This window comes from Aotus nancymaae, unplaced genomic scaffold (genome assembly GCF_030222135.1).
Source record: "Aotus nancymaae isolate 86718 unplaced genomic scaffold, 86718_ANA_hifiasm-v0.15.2.pri h1tg000003l, whole genome shotgun sequence".
In the NCBI taxonomy this organism is placed as follows: Eukaryota; Metazoa; Chordata; class Mammalia; order Primates; family Aotidae; genus Aotus; species Aotus nancymaae.
Window position 1 is genome coordinate 65,352,315 of NW_026988414.1, and position 17,003 is coordinate 65,369,317.

Here is a 17,003-nt window from a genome sequence, read left to right on the forward strand (position 1 = left end):
TTTAAGAGTTAAGAAACTTGAAACCTTGTTTGCGCAACAATCAGCGCCGCGGAGCCGCCAAAGTGTCTAGACTGGCATATGATGGGAGGCAGCCAATGACTCCGCGGCGCTCCTCCGGGGGCCCTCAGTGTGCGTTTGAGGAGAACAAAAAAGAGAGAGAGAGCCGAGCGGGGGAGCGATCGAGGGAGCCGAGCCGAGAGAAAGAGCCGCCGGGCGCTGCCTCGCCAGACCTCGCTGGGACCCCGGGGCCACTGGGAGACACTTTTGTGGAGGGGGGAGGAGGGGCGACCTCGGCAGCCTCCGCGCCCCGAGCGTCCGAGCGCAGCGTGGGGCGGGCTGCGACCTCTGCCTCGGTGGATTGCATTTTAAATTAAGGATCCCAGCAGCTCTTTGGGATTTTTACAGCTTCCACTCATGTGCTGACACCCGCGTCCAGGAGAAACTCGCTCCAAGTGCATCTAGCGCCTGGGACCTGAGACGGAGTTGGCCTTTCGTGCATGCAAATCCAGGGATTTAGGTTTTGTTTGGGATTTCCTTTTTTTTTTTCTTTTTTTCTTTTTGCAGGGCGTAAGAAGGGAGCTGGGGGTATCAACAAGCCTGCCTTTCGGATCCTGCAGGAAAAGCCCATATAGTTAAGCGCTTGGGTTTAAAAGGCAGGGCTTTCCATACACATTTGGGAGTTCGGCGCGAGCGCTTTGTGCTCATGGACCAGCCGCGCAACTTTTGAAGGCTCGCCGGCCCATGTGGGGTCTTTCTGGCGGCGCGCCGCCTGCAGCCCCCCTAAAGCGCGGGGGCTGGAGTTGTTGAGCAGCCCCGCCGCTGCGGTGCATGTAGCCGCTGGCCGCGCGCGGACTGCGGCTCGGCGTGCGCGTGTTCCCGGCCGTCCCGCCTCGGCGAGCTCCCTCATGTTGCAGCCCTGCGGCGCCCCTTCGACGACAGGCTGTGCGCGGTCTGCACGGCGCTCCGCGGCGGAGCTTCATGTGGGGCTGCGACCCGCGCAGCCGGCGCCTCGCTGAGGGAACGGACCCCTGGTAACTGGAGACCGCCTCCCCCCCACCCCTGGCGCCAAAGGATATCGTATGTTCAGGTCCAAACGCTCGGGGCTGGTGCGGCGACTTTGGCGAAGTCGTGTGGTCCCCGACCGGGAGGAAGGCGGCAGCGGCGGCGGCGGCGACGAGGATGGGAGCTTGGGCAGCCGAGCTGAGGCGGCCCCGCGGGCACGAGAGGGCGGAGGCTGCGGCCGCTCCGAAGTCCGCCCGGTAGACCCGGGGCGGCCCCGGGACGCAGTGGGACAGCGAGGCGCCCAGAGCGCGGGGAGGCGCCGGCGCGCAGGGGGCTCCCCCAGGCCCTTGTCGGAGCCAGGGGCCGGCGCTGGGAGCTCCCTGCTGGACGTGGCGGAGCCGGGAGGCCCGGGCTGGCTGCCCGAGAGTGACTGCGAGACGGTGACCTGCTGTCTCTTTTCGGAGCGGGACGCCGCTGGCGCTCCCCGGGACGCCAGCGACCCCCTGGCCGGGGCGGCCCTGGAGCCGGCGGGCAGCGGGCGGAGTCGCGAAGCGCGCTCACGGCTGCTGCTGCTGGAGCAGGAACTCGAAACGGTCACGTACTCGCTGCTGAAGCGGCTCAAGGAGCGCTCGCTGGACACGCTGCTGGAGGCGGTGGAGTCCCGCGGCGGCGTGCTGGGCGGCTGCGTGCTGGTGCCGCGCGCCGACCTCCGCCTGGGCGGCCAGCCCGCGCCGCCGCAGCTGCTGCTCGGCCGCCTCTTCCGCTGGCCCGACCTGCAGCACGCCGTGGAGCTGAAACCCCTGTGCGGCTGCCACAGCTTCGCCGCCGCCGCCGACGGCCCTACTGTGTGCTGCAACCCCTACCACTTCAGCCGGCTCTGCGGGCCAGGTGAGCACGATGCGCCGGCCGGGGAGGGGGGCGAGTCTCCGGCTCCTCCTCCCTGTCCCCTTCCTTGCCCTTCTCTCTAACTGTGACACTGCGGGTCGGCGCAGCTGCGGGTGCTCCCCCGGGTGTCCTTGGAGCGTGGGAGCCCCCAGGGGAGGCGTCTCAGCCCGGCCCAGGGGAGTGGGTGTCGCAGCACACACATGAAGTGGCAACTTTATCTCGAGGCTCCAGTAAACTTAAAAGGGTGCACGTCGTAGTTTTCTCTGTGCAGTTTCAGGGACATGATGTAGACTCCAACTTCACAGGCAGGGAAAGCAGAGGGCAGGCCAACGAGAGGTCAAAGAAGTAGGTGCTGTCTCCTCCTACCCCTATTCCAGAATCTGCCCCAGACTGTGCCCAGGCTTCTAGCATTTGTAGGCATGTCCCCATACCCATATTATGCTTTTCTATGTCCAAGTAGCTGTAAGTTGTGAAATTGGGTGTACACAAATCATAGCTACAATCAAGTGTTCATCAAATATCTCACTAATGCCTTTGTATACTTTGGACAAAGCTTTGCAGGGTAGCCTCTGGAGTAAAGAGCACTCTCTTTATTTCCCACATGCTATTATTCCCCACATCCCTTGGGTGTCAAGTGCCAGGATCTTCCATTCTCCTTCTCGTATGTTCAGCTTTTGTATAGCGTTGAGGGTCTTGCAGGCATCCATGAGTAGATGAAGAAGCCAGATACTTGATGACCTCTGAGCACTGTCCTCCTTCTTTGTTCTCCTCTTGAGATTCCCTGCACACACCCCACCCTCAGCGTTGCTCACCTGGCCAGGCCCTGGTGCTCAGGTCCAGACAGGCGGTAGCCCCAGCAGGCCAGGAGCTTGCATTTACCTTGCTCTGAACTCTGCCCTGCGGGGAACACACATGTTAGCTTGTAGCTAGCCTCTGAGGGATATATGGGAATCCATTAGGTGGCACTGGGGTTTTGCAGGGGTGGGACTGTCAGGGAGTCACAGGCTATTGAGTCCTGGAGGGCTCTGGGTCCCTCCATTCTGGCTTCCCTGGAGAGAGTCAGCACCCAGGTTGGGAGCACATAGAAGGTCAGATTGTAGGTCTCCCGACTCTCACTTTGGAAGGGGAAGGTGGGCCTGGGATCGTGCATTTGTCCCAGGTGCCTTGTTTGCATGTGGAGTAGTTTCTGGAGAGGAAAGGAGGTTTTTCCTCAGTGATGCTTCCTGAATAGAGGGCATTGATGGAGGAGCCGTGTTGATCAGGCACCCTACTCCCCTCCTGGTCACTCCAGGCCCAGTTCAGGAGCTATGAGCAGTCTCTGACCTGTGGCTCATGCCAGGCTTTCTATGGACTCTTTTCCCCTTCCCGACAGCTTCCCTGAAAGTGGCTTTCTCTCCTCTTCGAACTCTGCTTCCTCCCTGCCTCTGGGAAAGGAGACCCTATTTGTGGTTGGCTGTCTTGTTCCTGGTCATCTTTTTCTTTTTTTAAGTGGGCCCATTCCACTCTTGTAGAAGCCCCTGGCAGGTGTTTTTCTCTCTCGCCACTTCAGTGTGTCAACAAATGTTCATTGAGCAACTACTCTGGGCCAGGCACTGTGCTGGGTGCTGTGGCTGGCAGAGTGGAAATATGAGTAGGATCTGTGCCCTCAAGAAACATAATCCCATGGGGGATTTATGGGGAAGAGATGGGGGATTTATGGGGAAGAGATGGGGGAAGAAGGGAAGTGTGCAGGGCCAGGTCTGTGGGTCTGAACTACCAGAAGGCTATGGGTGTGTATGTAATAGGATCACCTGCAGGAGCTCTGCAGCTCCAACCTGGAGCAGGGCCTTGGAGGATGGGTCAGAGGAGAAGGGAGCCTGCCAGCTCAGAGTCAAGGTGCCAGGCACACTCAGGTGGGTGGGCAGGGAGGGGAGGAGTGAAAAAGTTGGAGACAATGGACAGGACCACTCCTGCTACTACTCCTTGGACTAGGAGTTGGCGTGGGTGTTGGTTTGCATTTGGTGGTCTTGGACAGGTACAGGTCAAGGGATACCTGGCAAGCTGGAGTAGAGTGGTTCTTAACTATGGACCTAGTCCTAGGCTCTGCCCAGCTAGTAACCTGCAGCTTGACTTTGGATGAGTTACCTCCCCTGTCAGCCACTGTTGTGGTCAGTGGGGGTGGCTCTGGGAAAGTTCTCCTCATCTAAATCTGAACTAAGCCTTAGGACTTGATTCTTCTCTTTCTCCCAGAAGGAGGCGCTGTTGCGGGGGGACTGCAGCACCCCGAGTCTCCTCCCCTGCTTCTTTGCTAGCTGCTAGCCTCTGGGGCCCCCATTCAGCCACCCTGGGGACAGCTGGGAGGACCGATGACCAGGGAAGAGTTTCCAGTATGTGCCGGGTTGACCCTTTTGCTGTTGGCCTGAGAGCTGGGGGAGCCCTGGGCTGCCCACCCCGCCCCCGCCGCCTGGCCGCCAGCCTGGCTCCCGTAACTGGGCGGGCGCATAGCTGGGGCTCAGCCGTGCGCGTCCTGATAAGGCGACTGCTCCTTCCAGGGCTCTGGAGAGAGGGCCGGGGCACCGGGCAGGCAGGCGCGCACACACAGCTATCGAGCAAAGTACGCTGGAACACTGGCAAAGGGGGACTCCCACCTGGCAGCAGTCATACCCCTCCCCCTCACCTCCACCGGCCACCGCAGGGAGCCCCAGTGACAGGAGACCCCTCATTGGCAGTGTGGACACCTGCTGTTCAGAGCCCACCCGGGTCAACTTGCTTTGGAGCCTTGGGGCAAATTTCCCCTTTGGGCTTCTTTTCCCATCTCTAAAGTAAGGGGTTGGAGGGAATCCCTGAGGGCCGATGTGCAGATGCCAGGCCACAGAGGCCTCCTTCCCCTCCCCTGCTCTGCTCCAGGCTGGTCTCAGAAACTGGGGTCCTCAGCAGGGGACCTGCCTCTGCTGGGCATGGGCTGGGGGCCTCCTGACCTCTCAGCCCGTGGGAGTCAGGCCCAGCTCTGCCTCCCCCTTGGGTGTCTTTCTGTCCCAGGAAAAGCCAGTTCGCTGAGCTCGGTGGGTGCCTATGTGGACGGAAATGTGGAGAAATACTTTAATCACAGCTCTAACCTGTGTTTATAGAGCTCCTTTCTCCTGAAAGTATCCATTAACTTCGGAATAAATCTCCTGCTCTTTGCTTCCCCACTTTTTTTTCTGTAATTATATTCTGTAAATTACTATTATCCAAATTGCGCCCGGGGAAGAGAGACAGAGCGAGAGAGAGAACTTCTAAACGACTGGAGGAGGCCGCCTAGGAAAACACAGGGTTCCCAGGCCAGGACTATAGGAATTAGAATGGGCTAGAAAGTTTTCCTTTTATTTGGCCTGGCATTATCCCTTTGAAATGAGATCAATTTCAAGTTGGGCTTCCAAGCCCCCGCCCTGCCCAGCTCAGCGGCCCCTAGCCCTGCTTGTCTGCTCCTCCTAGCTCCTCCTGGAGGTGAGGAAGGGGTGATAATGTGCAGTTTGCCTCTTGCTGGCGCCAGCCGGCTGCGCTGTTTATCTGGCTGCCAGGGGAATCTGGGCAATTAGGCTCAGCCGGCCTTAAAGTGCCAGGAGCTCCTTTTCTGCGTCTCCCATCATGGGGCTTAGGGTTGAGTCTTCAGGTTCTGGGGGCAGGAAGGAGGGGCACTCAGGAGGCCCCCTCCCCACCCACAGCCCCTCTTTGGGAGGGGGGAAACTTGGCAACTCGGGAGGCATGTGGATCTTTTCCTAAGCAAGATGCTGAGCTGCAAAGATGGGGGTGGAAGGTAAATGTCCCAAACTGAAACTTTGCCAGGCACTGGGAGAGGCTGTGAACTCTTTTCTGGCTTTAGAATTTAGGTCTAGATCCCAAAAGGCTAAGTACCCCCCGGGGTCTAACCAGAGGCTGCCTGGGCTGAGCTGAACCTTCTGGCGCACTGGCCCCTGGCTGACTGCTCCTGCTTCTGAAGGAAGTTGGAGGAGATTCCTAAAGTGGATGCCTCAGGCTGGGTGTCCAAGGGAGTTGGAGTTTCTGATGTCTTTCTGTCTCCCTCTCTTTTCGTTTTCTCTTTGCCAGGTGAAAGAAGTGGTGCTCTAAAAGGTCTCCTGTTAAAATTTAGAGCATATTGGTTATTTTAAAATCAACACAACTTCTAAAAGTACTAAGACAACTTCTAAAAGGGGAGTGGACAGAGGGCTTGGTGGCAGCTCAGTTTCTCTTCTGACCTTTGGTCTCACCCACCATGTGTCCCACCTGAGTGCCCACCTTGTCCACCTGAGGTAACGTCCTGGGGCTCCGTCAGTCCAGGTCCATGAGGCGCAGCCTTGTGGGAGTGGCAGCTGATTCTTACCCAGTAGTGTTCATAGCACATTATTTGTAACAGCCAAAGAGAGGAAGCAACCCAAATGTCCATTAGCTGATGAATGGGTAAACGGAATATGGTACATCCAAAGAATGGACATGCCATGAAAAAGAATGATGGACAGTACCGAAACATGCTACACATGGATGAACCATGATGACTTTGCGCCACATGAAAGAAGCAGCCAGCCACAAAGGCCATATATTGTATGATTCCGTTTAAATGAAATATCCAGAAATGGGCAAACCCATAGAGATGAAAGTAGGTTAGTGGTTGCCCAGGGTTTTGGGGTTGGGGTCTAGGAAGTGACTTCTAATGAGGATGGTGTTTCTTTTTGTGATGAAAAAAATGTGTTTAGATTGTGGTTGATGGTTGCACAACACTGTGAATATACTAAAAACCACCGAATGGTATATTTTAAAAGGATGAATCTTAGGGTATGTGAATTATATCTCAATTTTTGGAAAGGGTTATCTGATACTGGTCTCCAGCTGGTCTCTCCTATACCCCCATTACACCTGCAGCTACCTTCATGTGTGGCCTTTTGGGCAGGTCCTTCACCAAGTGGGACCTTAGTTTTCCTATCAGTAAAACGAAGGAGTTGAGTTGGGTGAACCCCAAGGCCCCTTCTGTCTCTGACACTCTAAATCCTTGTGTTGTGGGGTGGAGTCTAAAGCCTTCATACTTTTTTCGAATCATGGAATCTCATTATTAGCTTTCAGTCTCTGCAGTTGCTAAACAGTTGTGTGTGAACCATTTTGCCAGAGCCAATAGTGGGAGCCTAGTGAGGTCCCTCCTGAAAGCTTTGCAGTGCTCCATTAGCTGGCATGTCTCATGGTTCAGGTTCATGGATTTTCTTTCTATCTCACAACATTGGAACTCCCAACTCAGCTATGGCCGTGGGTAGTGAGTGTCACAACTCAAGGCCCAGGTAGCTCTTCCAGGTGGGAGTTCATGAGCCCTTCCTGCCTTTCACCTTTTGAGCTCCAGTTAAGCAGCCCCTGGAAGAGATGCTGGCATTGGTTACAGAGGCTTGACTCCAGCCACTACTGCCCATTGTTGTCAAGTTTCACCTTTGGGGACAAATCTGGGGGGTGGATGTCCAGAGCTCCATGCCATGTGTGGCCTGGGCCTTAGCCAATCAGATTTTTGCACAAGTAACCCTAAGGAATTGCAGGCTTTCTGATAAGCTCATGGGGATTGCGGAAAGGGCATGGAGGTCAGAGACCTGGCTTTGGTTCTGGCTCAGTACCTGACTCCTGAGGGAGTCACTTCCGCTCGCCGGGCTGCAGTCTCCTCCTCTGTACGGTGGGAGCACTGGCCTCAATTCTCTTTTATCGTGGAACTCCAGCCCTTCCTATACCCTGCGTCTTGTTCTGAGAGGCTGCTCTTCACTCAAGGCTGGCCTCTAGGCCTGAGGGCCCCCTAGGTCCTCCTCCTGCACGTCTTTGTCCACAGGTGCATTCACCTTTACCGTTATCCTCATCCCAGTTGTCTTTGTCCATATTTAGTGAGCACGTTGTGAGCAGGTGGTGTCCCAGACCCAGTGGGGATGAAGGGGTGTAAGACAGGGCATCTCTTGATTCATCTCAGCAGGTGGCAGAGCAGAGTCAGGCCTGGACTGGCATCCCAGCTCCACCATGACTGGCTCAGGGGACATGCGCAAACCAGTTTTCTCATCTCTAAAATGGGGATAATAATGCCATCTCATTTATTTTTTGTTTTTTTTAAGAAAGGTTGATATAAAAATAGGTGCCTGATGAGCATGATTAACTACTCTGTACCTGAGGTCTAAAACAATAAAATACAATAAATAAAATGGAAAGTGATTGGCATGGAGTGGGATACAAGGTAGGCACCGAGGAAACGTTCACGGCTCTTTTAGAGGCTGCTCTGTGATTCGTGTTTCCTTCTCCCTAACATCTGTCCACAGAAAGTCTCTGTTTCTAAACCTCAGAGCCTTCACTTTGTTGGAAGTAACTAGGAGCTGGAAAAGCCAGGGTGGGGAAGAGGAGAAGCCTCACTGGGTGTATGGAGCAAAACAAATGCTCCTACAACTAATTGTGCCCTATTACAATTGCGAAAAACACTTATTACCCCTTGTGTCATTACTGATACCCGCCTAATAATAGTTATTACCAGTTTATTACCACTGAGAGTTTGTTTTAGTTTGCGATTTGATTGTGTTTAGTTTCATTTACAGAAAATGAAGGGTCATTTCATTCATGCAAATTGTTACTTAGTTTAGCAAATTGTTACTTCCCGTAAAGCAAGAAGCTAAGGAATTCTTCTGAAGGCAAAGTATATGTTTTTAAGGAGGAGTATTTTAGGCAAATGAAAGGAAACCCAAAGAAAAATATCATAGACAATAAGGAATCGTAGTGTCCAAGCTGTAGAGAGCTTGTGTTTCACCCCTGTCCTTTGCAAAAGGGGAGACTGAGGCCAGGAGCTGGAAGTGACTGGCTTAAGGCCTCCTGTTGACATAGCTGGGTTTGGCCTTTTGGGTCCTAACCCTTTCCGCTGTCCTCCCCTGCACCTAGGAATGCCAGCTCTAATGCAGCTTGTTTGGACATGAGTTTCTGTGTCTGAGTCTTTGCACTCACACTTGGCTCTGACTTGGCTTGCCAAATTTAGCAAATAAAATGCAGGATGCCCAGTTAAATTTGAGTGTCCGATAAACAACACACCATATTTTAGTATACGTACGCCCCCAGTATTGAAAGGGGCACAGTCATACTACAAAATGATGCCATGTTGATCCAAAATTCAAATGTAACTGAGCATTCGGTATTTTATCTGGCAGTCCTGGCTCTGACTTCTCCTGCACTCACGTTTCTCTTGTTAAAGTAATAACAGTTACTGTTTATGGAGGTGTTTTTCAACAGTGCCAAGAGCTGCACTAAGCATTTTATGTACATTATCCCAGCAAACCTGGGAGGTCTAGATGATTATTATCCTCATTTTAGAGCTGAGGAAACAGGCTCAGAGAGGCGAAGTAACTTGCTTGAGGTCACACAGCCAAAGCTGGCAGAGCTGGGATTGAGCCCATATCCGTCTGCACCCCAAGCCTGTGGCTTTAACTGTTGAGGGGATTTGGGCAGCAGAGGAGGTGGGACAAAGCGGGGAGGGAGGACTTCCTGGAGGCTGAGTTTATTATTGGAGGAAACCAATAATTAAAAGCATGTAGAACCTGAGGTATGAGTTCCCCCACCCTGGCAGTGACATGCTGTCTCCTGTCTTCCAGAATCTCCGCCACCTCCCTATTCTCGGCTGTCTCCTCGCGACGAGTACAAGCCACTGGGTAAGTGTGCCTTCCTTCCTCCCCTTGCAGAGGTGTGTCCCTCACCTCCTTCCTCCCCTTGCAGAGGTGTGTCCCTCACTGGCTCCCCTTCAGCCTAGGGTCTGTCCAGCTTCCGGGCTGGAGGGCTGGAGGGGAGGGGTGGAAGCCGGGCTGGTTGAAGTGGGGTGAAGTTATACAGACACTCCCACAGTTGGGCCAAAGCAGACCCAGCTTCTGCAGCAGGCTATTTACATCTCAGAATTCCACGGCTCATCATTAACCTCTCTGTGACCTTTAAACATGGGCCTGTCGGAGATGAATGGGTTTTGACTTAAGCATCTCATTGGAGGTGGGTTGGTATTTCTGTGCCTCTTCTGTCTCTCTCGGGCCACCCCCAGCCTTGGGTTATTCTCCTTTAGTGTGTATTAATTAGTTGTATGACAAATAGGTTGGGCATGAAGTCTTTGTTGAGAGGAGCTGTATATTTTCCCCCTTTTTAAGTCAAGATGTTCACTTGAGCAGAAACAGCAATTGGAGTGTTAGAAAGGAATGTATATTGATACGCAAAGCCCCTGGCGTGCACTGTCCCCTAGGTGAGTTTAGTGGACTTGGTAATGTAATTTTAGACAACTCCCATTCAGAGGCAGAACGTGTTTTCTGTAAAACCTTGAGCCTAGATGATCAGCCCATATTCTGGGGTAGATGCAAGTGGTTTCGAAAGTAGAGATTGTTGGCTCACACCTGTAATCCCAGCACTTTGAGAGGCTGAGGTGGGCAAATCACTTGAGGTTAGGAGTTTGAGACCAGGCTGGCCAAATGGTGAAACCCCGTCTCTACTAAAAATACAAAAATTAGTCAGGCATGGTGGTGCACATGGTCCCAAGTAGCTGTAATCCCAGCTACTTGGGAGGCCGAGGCAGGAGAATTGCTTGAACCCGGGAGGCAGAGGTTGCAGTGAGCTGAGGTCACGCCACTGCACTGCAGTCTGGGCTACAGAGTGAGTGAAACTCTTGTCTCAAAAAAAAAAAAAGTAGAGATTGTGGCTGGAAACGATGGCTCATGCCTGTAATCCCAGCATTTTAGGAGGCTAAGATGGGAGAATTTCTTGAAGCCAGGGGTTTCAGACCAGCCTGGGCAACATAGCAAGACCCATCTCTATAAAACATGCAAAAATTAGCTGGATGTTGTGGCTCAGGCCTGTAATCCTAGCTACTTAGGAGGCTGAGGTGGGAGGATCACTTAAGCCCAGGAGTTCGAGGCTGCAGTGAGGTATGATTGTGGCACTGCCCTTCAGTCTGGGTGACAGAGCAAGACCCCATCTCTAAAAGAAAGAAAATAAAAGTGGAGATTACTTTCCTCTAGTGGGAGTTCAGAGCATGGGTTCTGAGGCAGAGAAGCGATGGAGTCTGTAGAATCTTGATCACGGGGCAAGTTAGTTTGGCCTTGACAGTACCAAGAGAGCAACTGTGTGGCCCCAGCACTTCCCATGGGACTCGAGCTTTAAAAGTCAGATGGCGTGGCAACGATGCTGAAACTTTCCACCAAGTGACCGCTTTTACTGGGTTGTGTTTGGTTTTTGGTAAGGGCCTCCTCCCAGTAGCATGTCAGCATCATCTGGGAGGTCACTTCTTAGTGTTGGAGATGCTCAGGCATCTGCCCCAGTTTTCCTTCCAGACCCCTCACCCGCTGTGAAGTCAGACATGCTCACCAGCCCCTTCAGGAGTGTGACCTTCTCAGGCTAGGTGGGCAGAGGCTGTCCCACCAGGGTGTGGGAGTCGGCTGCCAAACCATGGTGGCCACCCTATTGTTTGTTCCAGAAGTAGGATTGTCCCATGCATGGGGGAGCCTTAGTTCTCTGGGGAACTGGAGAGCTTCTCTGGTGGGACCTTGTCACATAAGAGATGAGGCATCAGGCTGACTGAGGGTGAGGAGGTGCCTAGCTAATGAATGGCAGGGTTGAGGCACAAACTCAGAGCAGCCCCCACTCAGGTCCGTGGCTTGCTGTCCTTCCCTCGTAGGCCTGTCTCAGCATTTTCTAAGTCAGCATAATTGCACTAGTTGCTTACAAGATCCACAGTTCCATTAGAGAAGAAAACCCTCAAAAGTTCTTAGTGAAAGTTCCTAGCACCTCAGTTTGAATGTCAAGCATCATCGCCCTGAATGTTTGTCAGTCAGCCTGTGATAAAGCAGCAAAAATCAGGACACTCTCCAGCCCTGCAGAGTGACCGTGTGGAAACCAACAGTTGTTCCCATGATTTTACAAAGGAAACAACTGAGGCCCAGAAAGAGGAAGTGACACTTACCGGTGGTCAAACGGCTCAGCCCACCACCTGTTTTTATATGCCTTGCAAACTAAGAATGGCTTTTATTTTTGAAGTTGTTAAACAAAAAATCAAAAGAAGCATACTATTTTGTGACACTTGAAAATGACTTGAAATTCCAATTTTGGTGTCTGGAAGTGGAGTTTGACTGGTACACAGCCAGGCTTGTTCATTTCCATTTTGTCCATGGCTGCGGCAGAGTTGTGTGGTTGCAGAAGAGAGTGTATAGTTCACACAGCTGAAAATATTAACCTCTGGCCCTTTATAGTGAAAGCTGGTGAGCCCTGATGTTGCTTGACTAATAGTGGAGGTGGGGCCCTGAACCTGGGGCTCCAGCTTGCAGAGGGAGCTCTTCATCCTCGAGGCTTGAGCAGTGATGGAGGCTGGGAACATTCTTTTGCACAGCAGCCATTGAGACATTGTCCAGGGCCTCACTAGAAACACTAGATGTGAGGGTTTGGCAAGGGCGTGATAGGGACTTACCAGCTGTGAAAGGTGGAAACCGCCTGTCGTTCCCACTCTTCTGGAAACCTCACAATGCTGTCTGTGTTGGCTGTAAGGCAGTTAACTGAGAAATAGGACTCGGCTTGTGATGTTGCTGCTTCACATGAGAAGTGGCAGCGGGGCTCTGGGCACAGAGCACTTTGGGAACATTAGGTATCAAAAGCAAAACTCTTTTAAGAAGTTCCCACTTGAGCATTGAGGGTATTTTGTTTGTTTGTTTGTTTTAAAGATTTTTCTGTGTGTCCTTATTTTTCTCCTAACTTGTTTTACCAGCAGATAACTTTTTCATTCCCTGATCAATAGTCCCAGGTTATTTTTTGGGAAATAATTTCTCTTCCTTGCATTGTTGCTTTTTGTAAACAAAAAGCCAGTTCACTTCTAAGCCTCTGTGATCACATGAGAGCAAAAAAACAAAATAAAACCCAGAACACCCAGTCAGCATCTGGCAAGTGGGAAACGAGAGAGGGGGGAAAAAAAGGCCAAATTGGTTAATGTTTTATCTTCCGGCTCCCCAAGCCATGTGGTAAAAGGAAAAAAATTCCTGCAGGATCAAATGGAATTCTAGCTAGTGAGGGCCTAGGCAAACGGTTTCATCCCAGGAATCCCTTGCCTGGAGTAGCTCTGCCAGGCCAGGTGGGGTCAGGTGGGGCCACCCGAGCCAGTCCTGGGTTGTGCTGGGTGAGAAGATGAGTTTGCTGTAGGCCATCTAACGCCTGGACAGGCCTGTCCCTTAACGGGGACAACACCCATTGCTGGTAGCAGAGGCACAGGCCCAGGAAAAATTTTCCAAGTCTACCTGTCCCAAAAGCCATTGACTTGCCAAACTAGCAGCTCAGTGTTCTAGAGAAAATGTGCAAAAGAATTTCTCATTCTCATCTAACTGTACTGCAGACAGAGGAAAACCAACAATGTACATATGAAGTAATTAAAACTACTTAAAAAAGAAGAACGCCTTGAGAAAACAGTCCAGGCTTTGAAAGTTGCTCTGTGAGCAGGTTTGGATGTCAGGGAGTGGGGGAGGGGAGAGAAAAAACAAAGTTAATCTGGGGAGCAAACGCTTGAGCCCTTAATTAGAGGGGTGTAAGCAGGACAGAGTGAGGACGGCTGGTGACTTGTTAAAAGTTTCCCCAGCTCCAGCGGGAGGGAGGAAGGAAAGAAGGAAGAAAGGAAGGAAGGAAGCAAGAAGGAACAGCTTCAAGAATTTTAATGGTTGTAATTAAGAATAGCGACTATGAATTGTTTAGGGGCTTAATTTAACCTTACCCACGAGGCTCCAAGTTGCTACTTGCTCTGTCCCCTGAACTTGGGCTATTTCTGTGGTCAGGGCAATTGCAATGTTTTCAGGTACCAGCTTCACTAGCCAGCATTTTCCAGAAGAGCTCCCGGGCTGGCTGGTCTGGTCTGGGATGATCCTGAGAAGGGGTTACAGGGTGACATCGGAAAGTCGGGAGGGACATGCTGCCCTTTGCAAGCACACATATCCACACACGTGCACACATACACAGATGCATGAGAAAGAAGCAGAAAGAGCGCGCTGCCTCACGGCCAACTAAGTTCTCTTTTTCTTTCCTCCCACAGATCTGTCCGATTCCACATTGTCTTACACTGAAACAGAGGCCACCAACTCCCTCATCACTGCTCCGGGTGAATTCTCAGGTCGGCAGTTTTTCTTCTTGTACATTGCTGTGGTGTTGAAATTTATCAAAGGGGACAGCTGCGGAGGGGGCTTGGTGGGAGACTTGTTGACTTCCCCTCTTCTTTTTGTTTCCTTCTCCTCCAATCTTTGGATGGGAAGATTGCCAGTGTTTCACTCGCTGGTGTTCTTCGGGTTAAGAACGGTTCGTGTGAGTGAAACCTGAAGATAACTCTTAAAGCACCTGTCTACCACGTTTTAACCAGTTGTCTCTATCTTGTCTCTCTTGGAAATGATAAAAGCCCAGCACAGCTCTCCATCTCTCATTTTAGCAAGGGATCCTCTTCCCCCAGCTGCGAGAGGCAGCAAAGTGGTTATGTTACACGTTTATCTTCCTCCTGTCCCCACTCTGGGGGAGGGACTGATGTGAAGGGTTAGAAGATTGGGGGAAATGAAGCTGGTTGAATGAACTTGCAGGGAGGATCTGGCAAGTGAGGAGTTTGGCAAAGGCCAGTGATTTCTGTGTCTCCCCCTGAGCAGCGGAGGCTGGGATAGAAGCCGAGGGAACCCTGGTTTGGAGTCCTCTAGCCCCTGCAGTGAGAAGCTGGTTGTAGGGACCCCCATATCTGGAGGAATACCTAAATCAAACTTTCCTTGAGAAATGAGAGACTGGTGTTGGACTGGGGATATCGAGGGCCAGGGGCAAGGTCTGTGGGGCCCTTTGGGAGCATGGCTGGTAGGCTTGTGGCCTGGGGGTGTGCTGGCTGGGACTGACAGCCCCTCAGGCTGGGGCTGCATCCCTAGTGGGTATGGCTGGATGGCTGCGTGTCTCCATTTGAGCCATTCTTCCCTTGCCCACATCCATGCATGGTAGCAGTCACAGTCATCATAGCCGTTTATTGGTATGCTATGGCCCGACACTCCACTCAGCCCCCTTTATGTGCATTCTCCAGGAACAACCACAGGCTATTTGCCTCCAGGGTCTGTGCTCCTCATCACTGTTTGTCCCCCACTTTTCTGCAAGGGCCAAATGCACCTTTGATAAATGTATTTCCTGTAAAGTTCTGTCATTCTTGATGTAGACTCTCTGCAACTCTAAGGATGATGCAGCTCTGGCTGCTCATGGCTGCCTGGGGATTTCCCCAGCCCAGAGCCTTCGCCCATCCATTCTCTTCTCACCGAGGCATGGGAGCTCACAAGAGTAGGTTGTTGCAAAGATAGAGAGTCTGGAAGTAGAAGCAGGAATGTGACTTGCCACACAGGGTTCCACAGTGGGCAACCTGGTACTGGGGTCCAGGTGATGCTGGGGTCCAGGTGGTACTGGGGTCCAGGTCTTCTGGATCTTACTCCTGAATGCCTTCTGGTCTCTAGTGGCCCACCCAATTAGGGTACTTCCTTCTCTAATTTCTTTCCCTCAAAGACCAACCAGATGCACACAAGTTAAAATTTCAATCCTTTCTTTTTCCTCTGCACCCATGTGAATGAAAGCCACATATAATTTTGAAGCAAGGAGCTTAAAAGTATTTCTGAGTTTATGATTTTATGTCACTGCCAGCCCTCAGAGTATATGTGATTCAGATGGATTGCATTGGCATTGGTTGTCTGGACAGATGGGTAATTTTTTGACATCCTCTTTCTCCCAATTGTTAATGTCAGAAAGTCCGTGGGGTGTGTGTGTGTGTGCGCGCGTGCGCACACGCACACACCTTGCAGTTTTAAGGTGTTTGCACATATAGTCTTATTTGATCCCAGCCATTCCAGAGGGGGCCTGGTGTGGCTCAGGCTAGAAGGACCAGACCCCCGAGCACTGACAGAAGGCCCCTCCCTCAATCTGGAGGCTGGGAGGTCTCTAGAGACCCCTAGGCCATTCGTTTTGTTGCCTTTGGGCCTCACTGGGCCTGTTTCTGAGATTTCTGCCCGGATATCCCAGAGCAGTCTCTGGTACTGGTTAGTGAGAGGGTCCCAGCTACTCTTGACAGTGCAAAAGGACTATGTTGGAAATGTATCCAATGCCTTAGAATTCTAAGGGGTGGAAGGATTTGGGGAAGAAATTGGGGATTTCCTATGCCAAGGACATTGAGTGAGGTCTTGAAGGACTTTGGTCTGAGTTCTGGGTGGCCTCAGTATTTGAGTGGAGTGTTTCCCTTTGTGTCCTCCCAGTCCCTTCCAGAGATGCCATGCATGGAATGTCCCCCCCTCTCCTGAGGGCCCACTGTTAGCTTTCCCAGCTTGCTCTGTGCTATGAGGATCTGAGGGTCCTGTGGGTTAAGCTGCCCGCCTGCCTACTGGGAGCCCACAGACATGGGGGTGTGCTGGCTGTCACACTGGAGGACATATTCAGGGAGGGAAATGGCCTGGGGGTGACAGGTCTTGGTGGGTGGTGAAGGCATGAATCATCCTGCAAGATGGAATGCAAGGTTGTGTGGGAGGGCAGGGCTGGAGGTGAAGTCAGAAAGGTAAGGGGCAGAGGTAGGCACAATATGTTGGGCCAGGCCAGGGTATTTGATGTCTAAGGATAAACGATGATGGTGCTGATGATGACAGCAGTTGACATTTATCGACACTCACTATGTGTCAGGCACTTTGCTAAGCTCCAGCATTCTCCATTTCAGTGATTCCTTTCCATGACCCAGTGAGACAGGTGTGATTCTCCCCATTTCATAGAGGAGGAAACTGAGGTTCATTGCTGGACCAACTGCCCATAATGTAAGTGGCAGTGTTGGAATGTGAGCCTCGACAGTGTGACTGCCCAGCTCCCACCCTGAGGGCCCTGCCCAGCATTCCACAACAAGTGTCCTTGTCCCCTTCCCCAAACTAGACCCGGCAGGAGCAAAGTAAAATGATCACAAGGAGCCTGGGGGCACCTGTCCTGATTTAACTACCGGGGAAAGGAATGAGGGGCCTAGCAAGAGTGCAGGGCGGCTCCATGCCCTTCCAGGCCACCACTGGACAAACCTGCGGACCACCCAGAGATCACACCACTTGGCTGCCTGGCCCTCCATCTCCCTGTGTTCTGGGGGTCTGCCG

The 17,003-nt window shown here is 52.3% G+C and overlaps 1 protein-coding gene across 1 annotated transcript in view; it reads left to right on the forward strand.

Moving 5' to 3' along the window:
* SMAD6 (SMAD family member 6) overlaps positions 1–17,003 on the forward strand; it is an 82,609-nt gene continuing 65,606 nt past the window's right edge. The window contains exons 1-3 of the mRNA XM_012451376.3: positions 1–1,890; positions 9,483–9,539; positions 13,922–13,999. Of these exons, the coding sequence (XP_012306799.1) occupies positions 1,080–1,890; positions 9,483–9,539; positions 13,922–13,999 (946 nt within the window). The 5' untranslated portion in view covers positions 1–1,079. The remainder of the gene's footprint in view (positions 1,891–9,482; positions 9,540–13,921; positions 14,000–17,003) is intronic.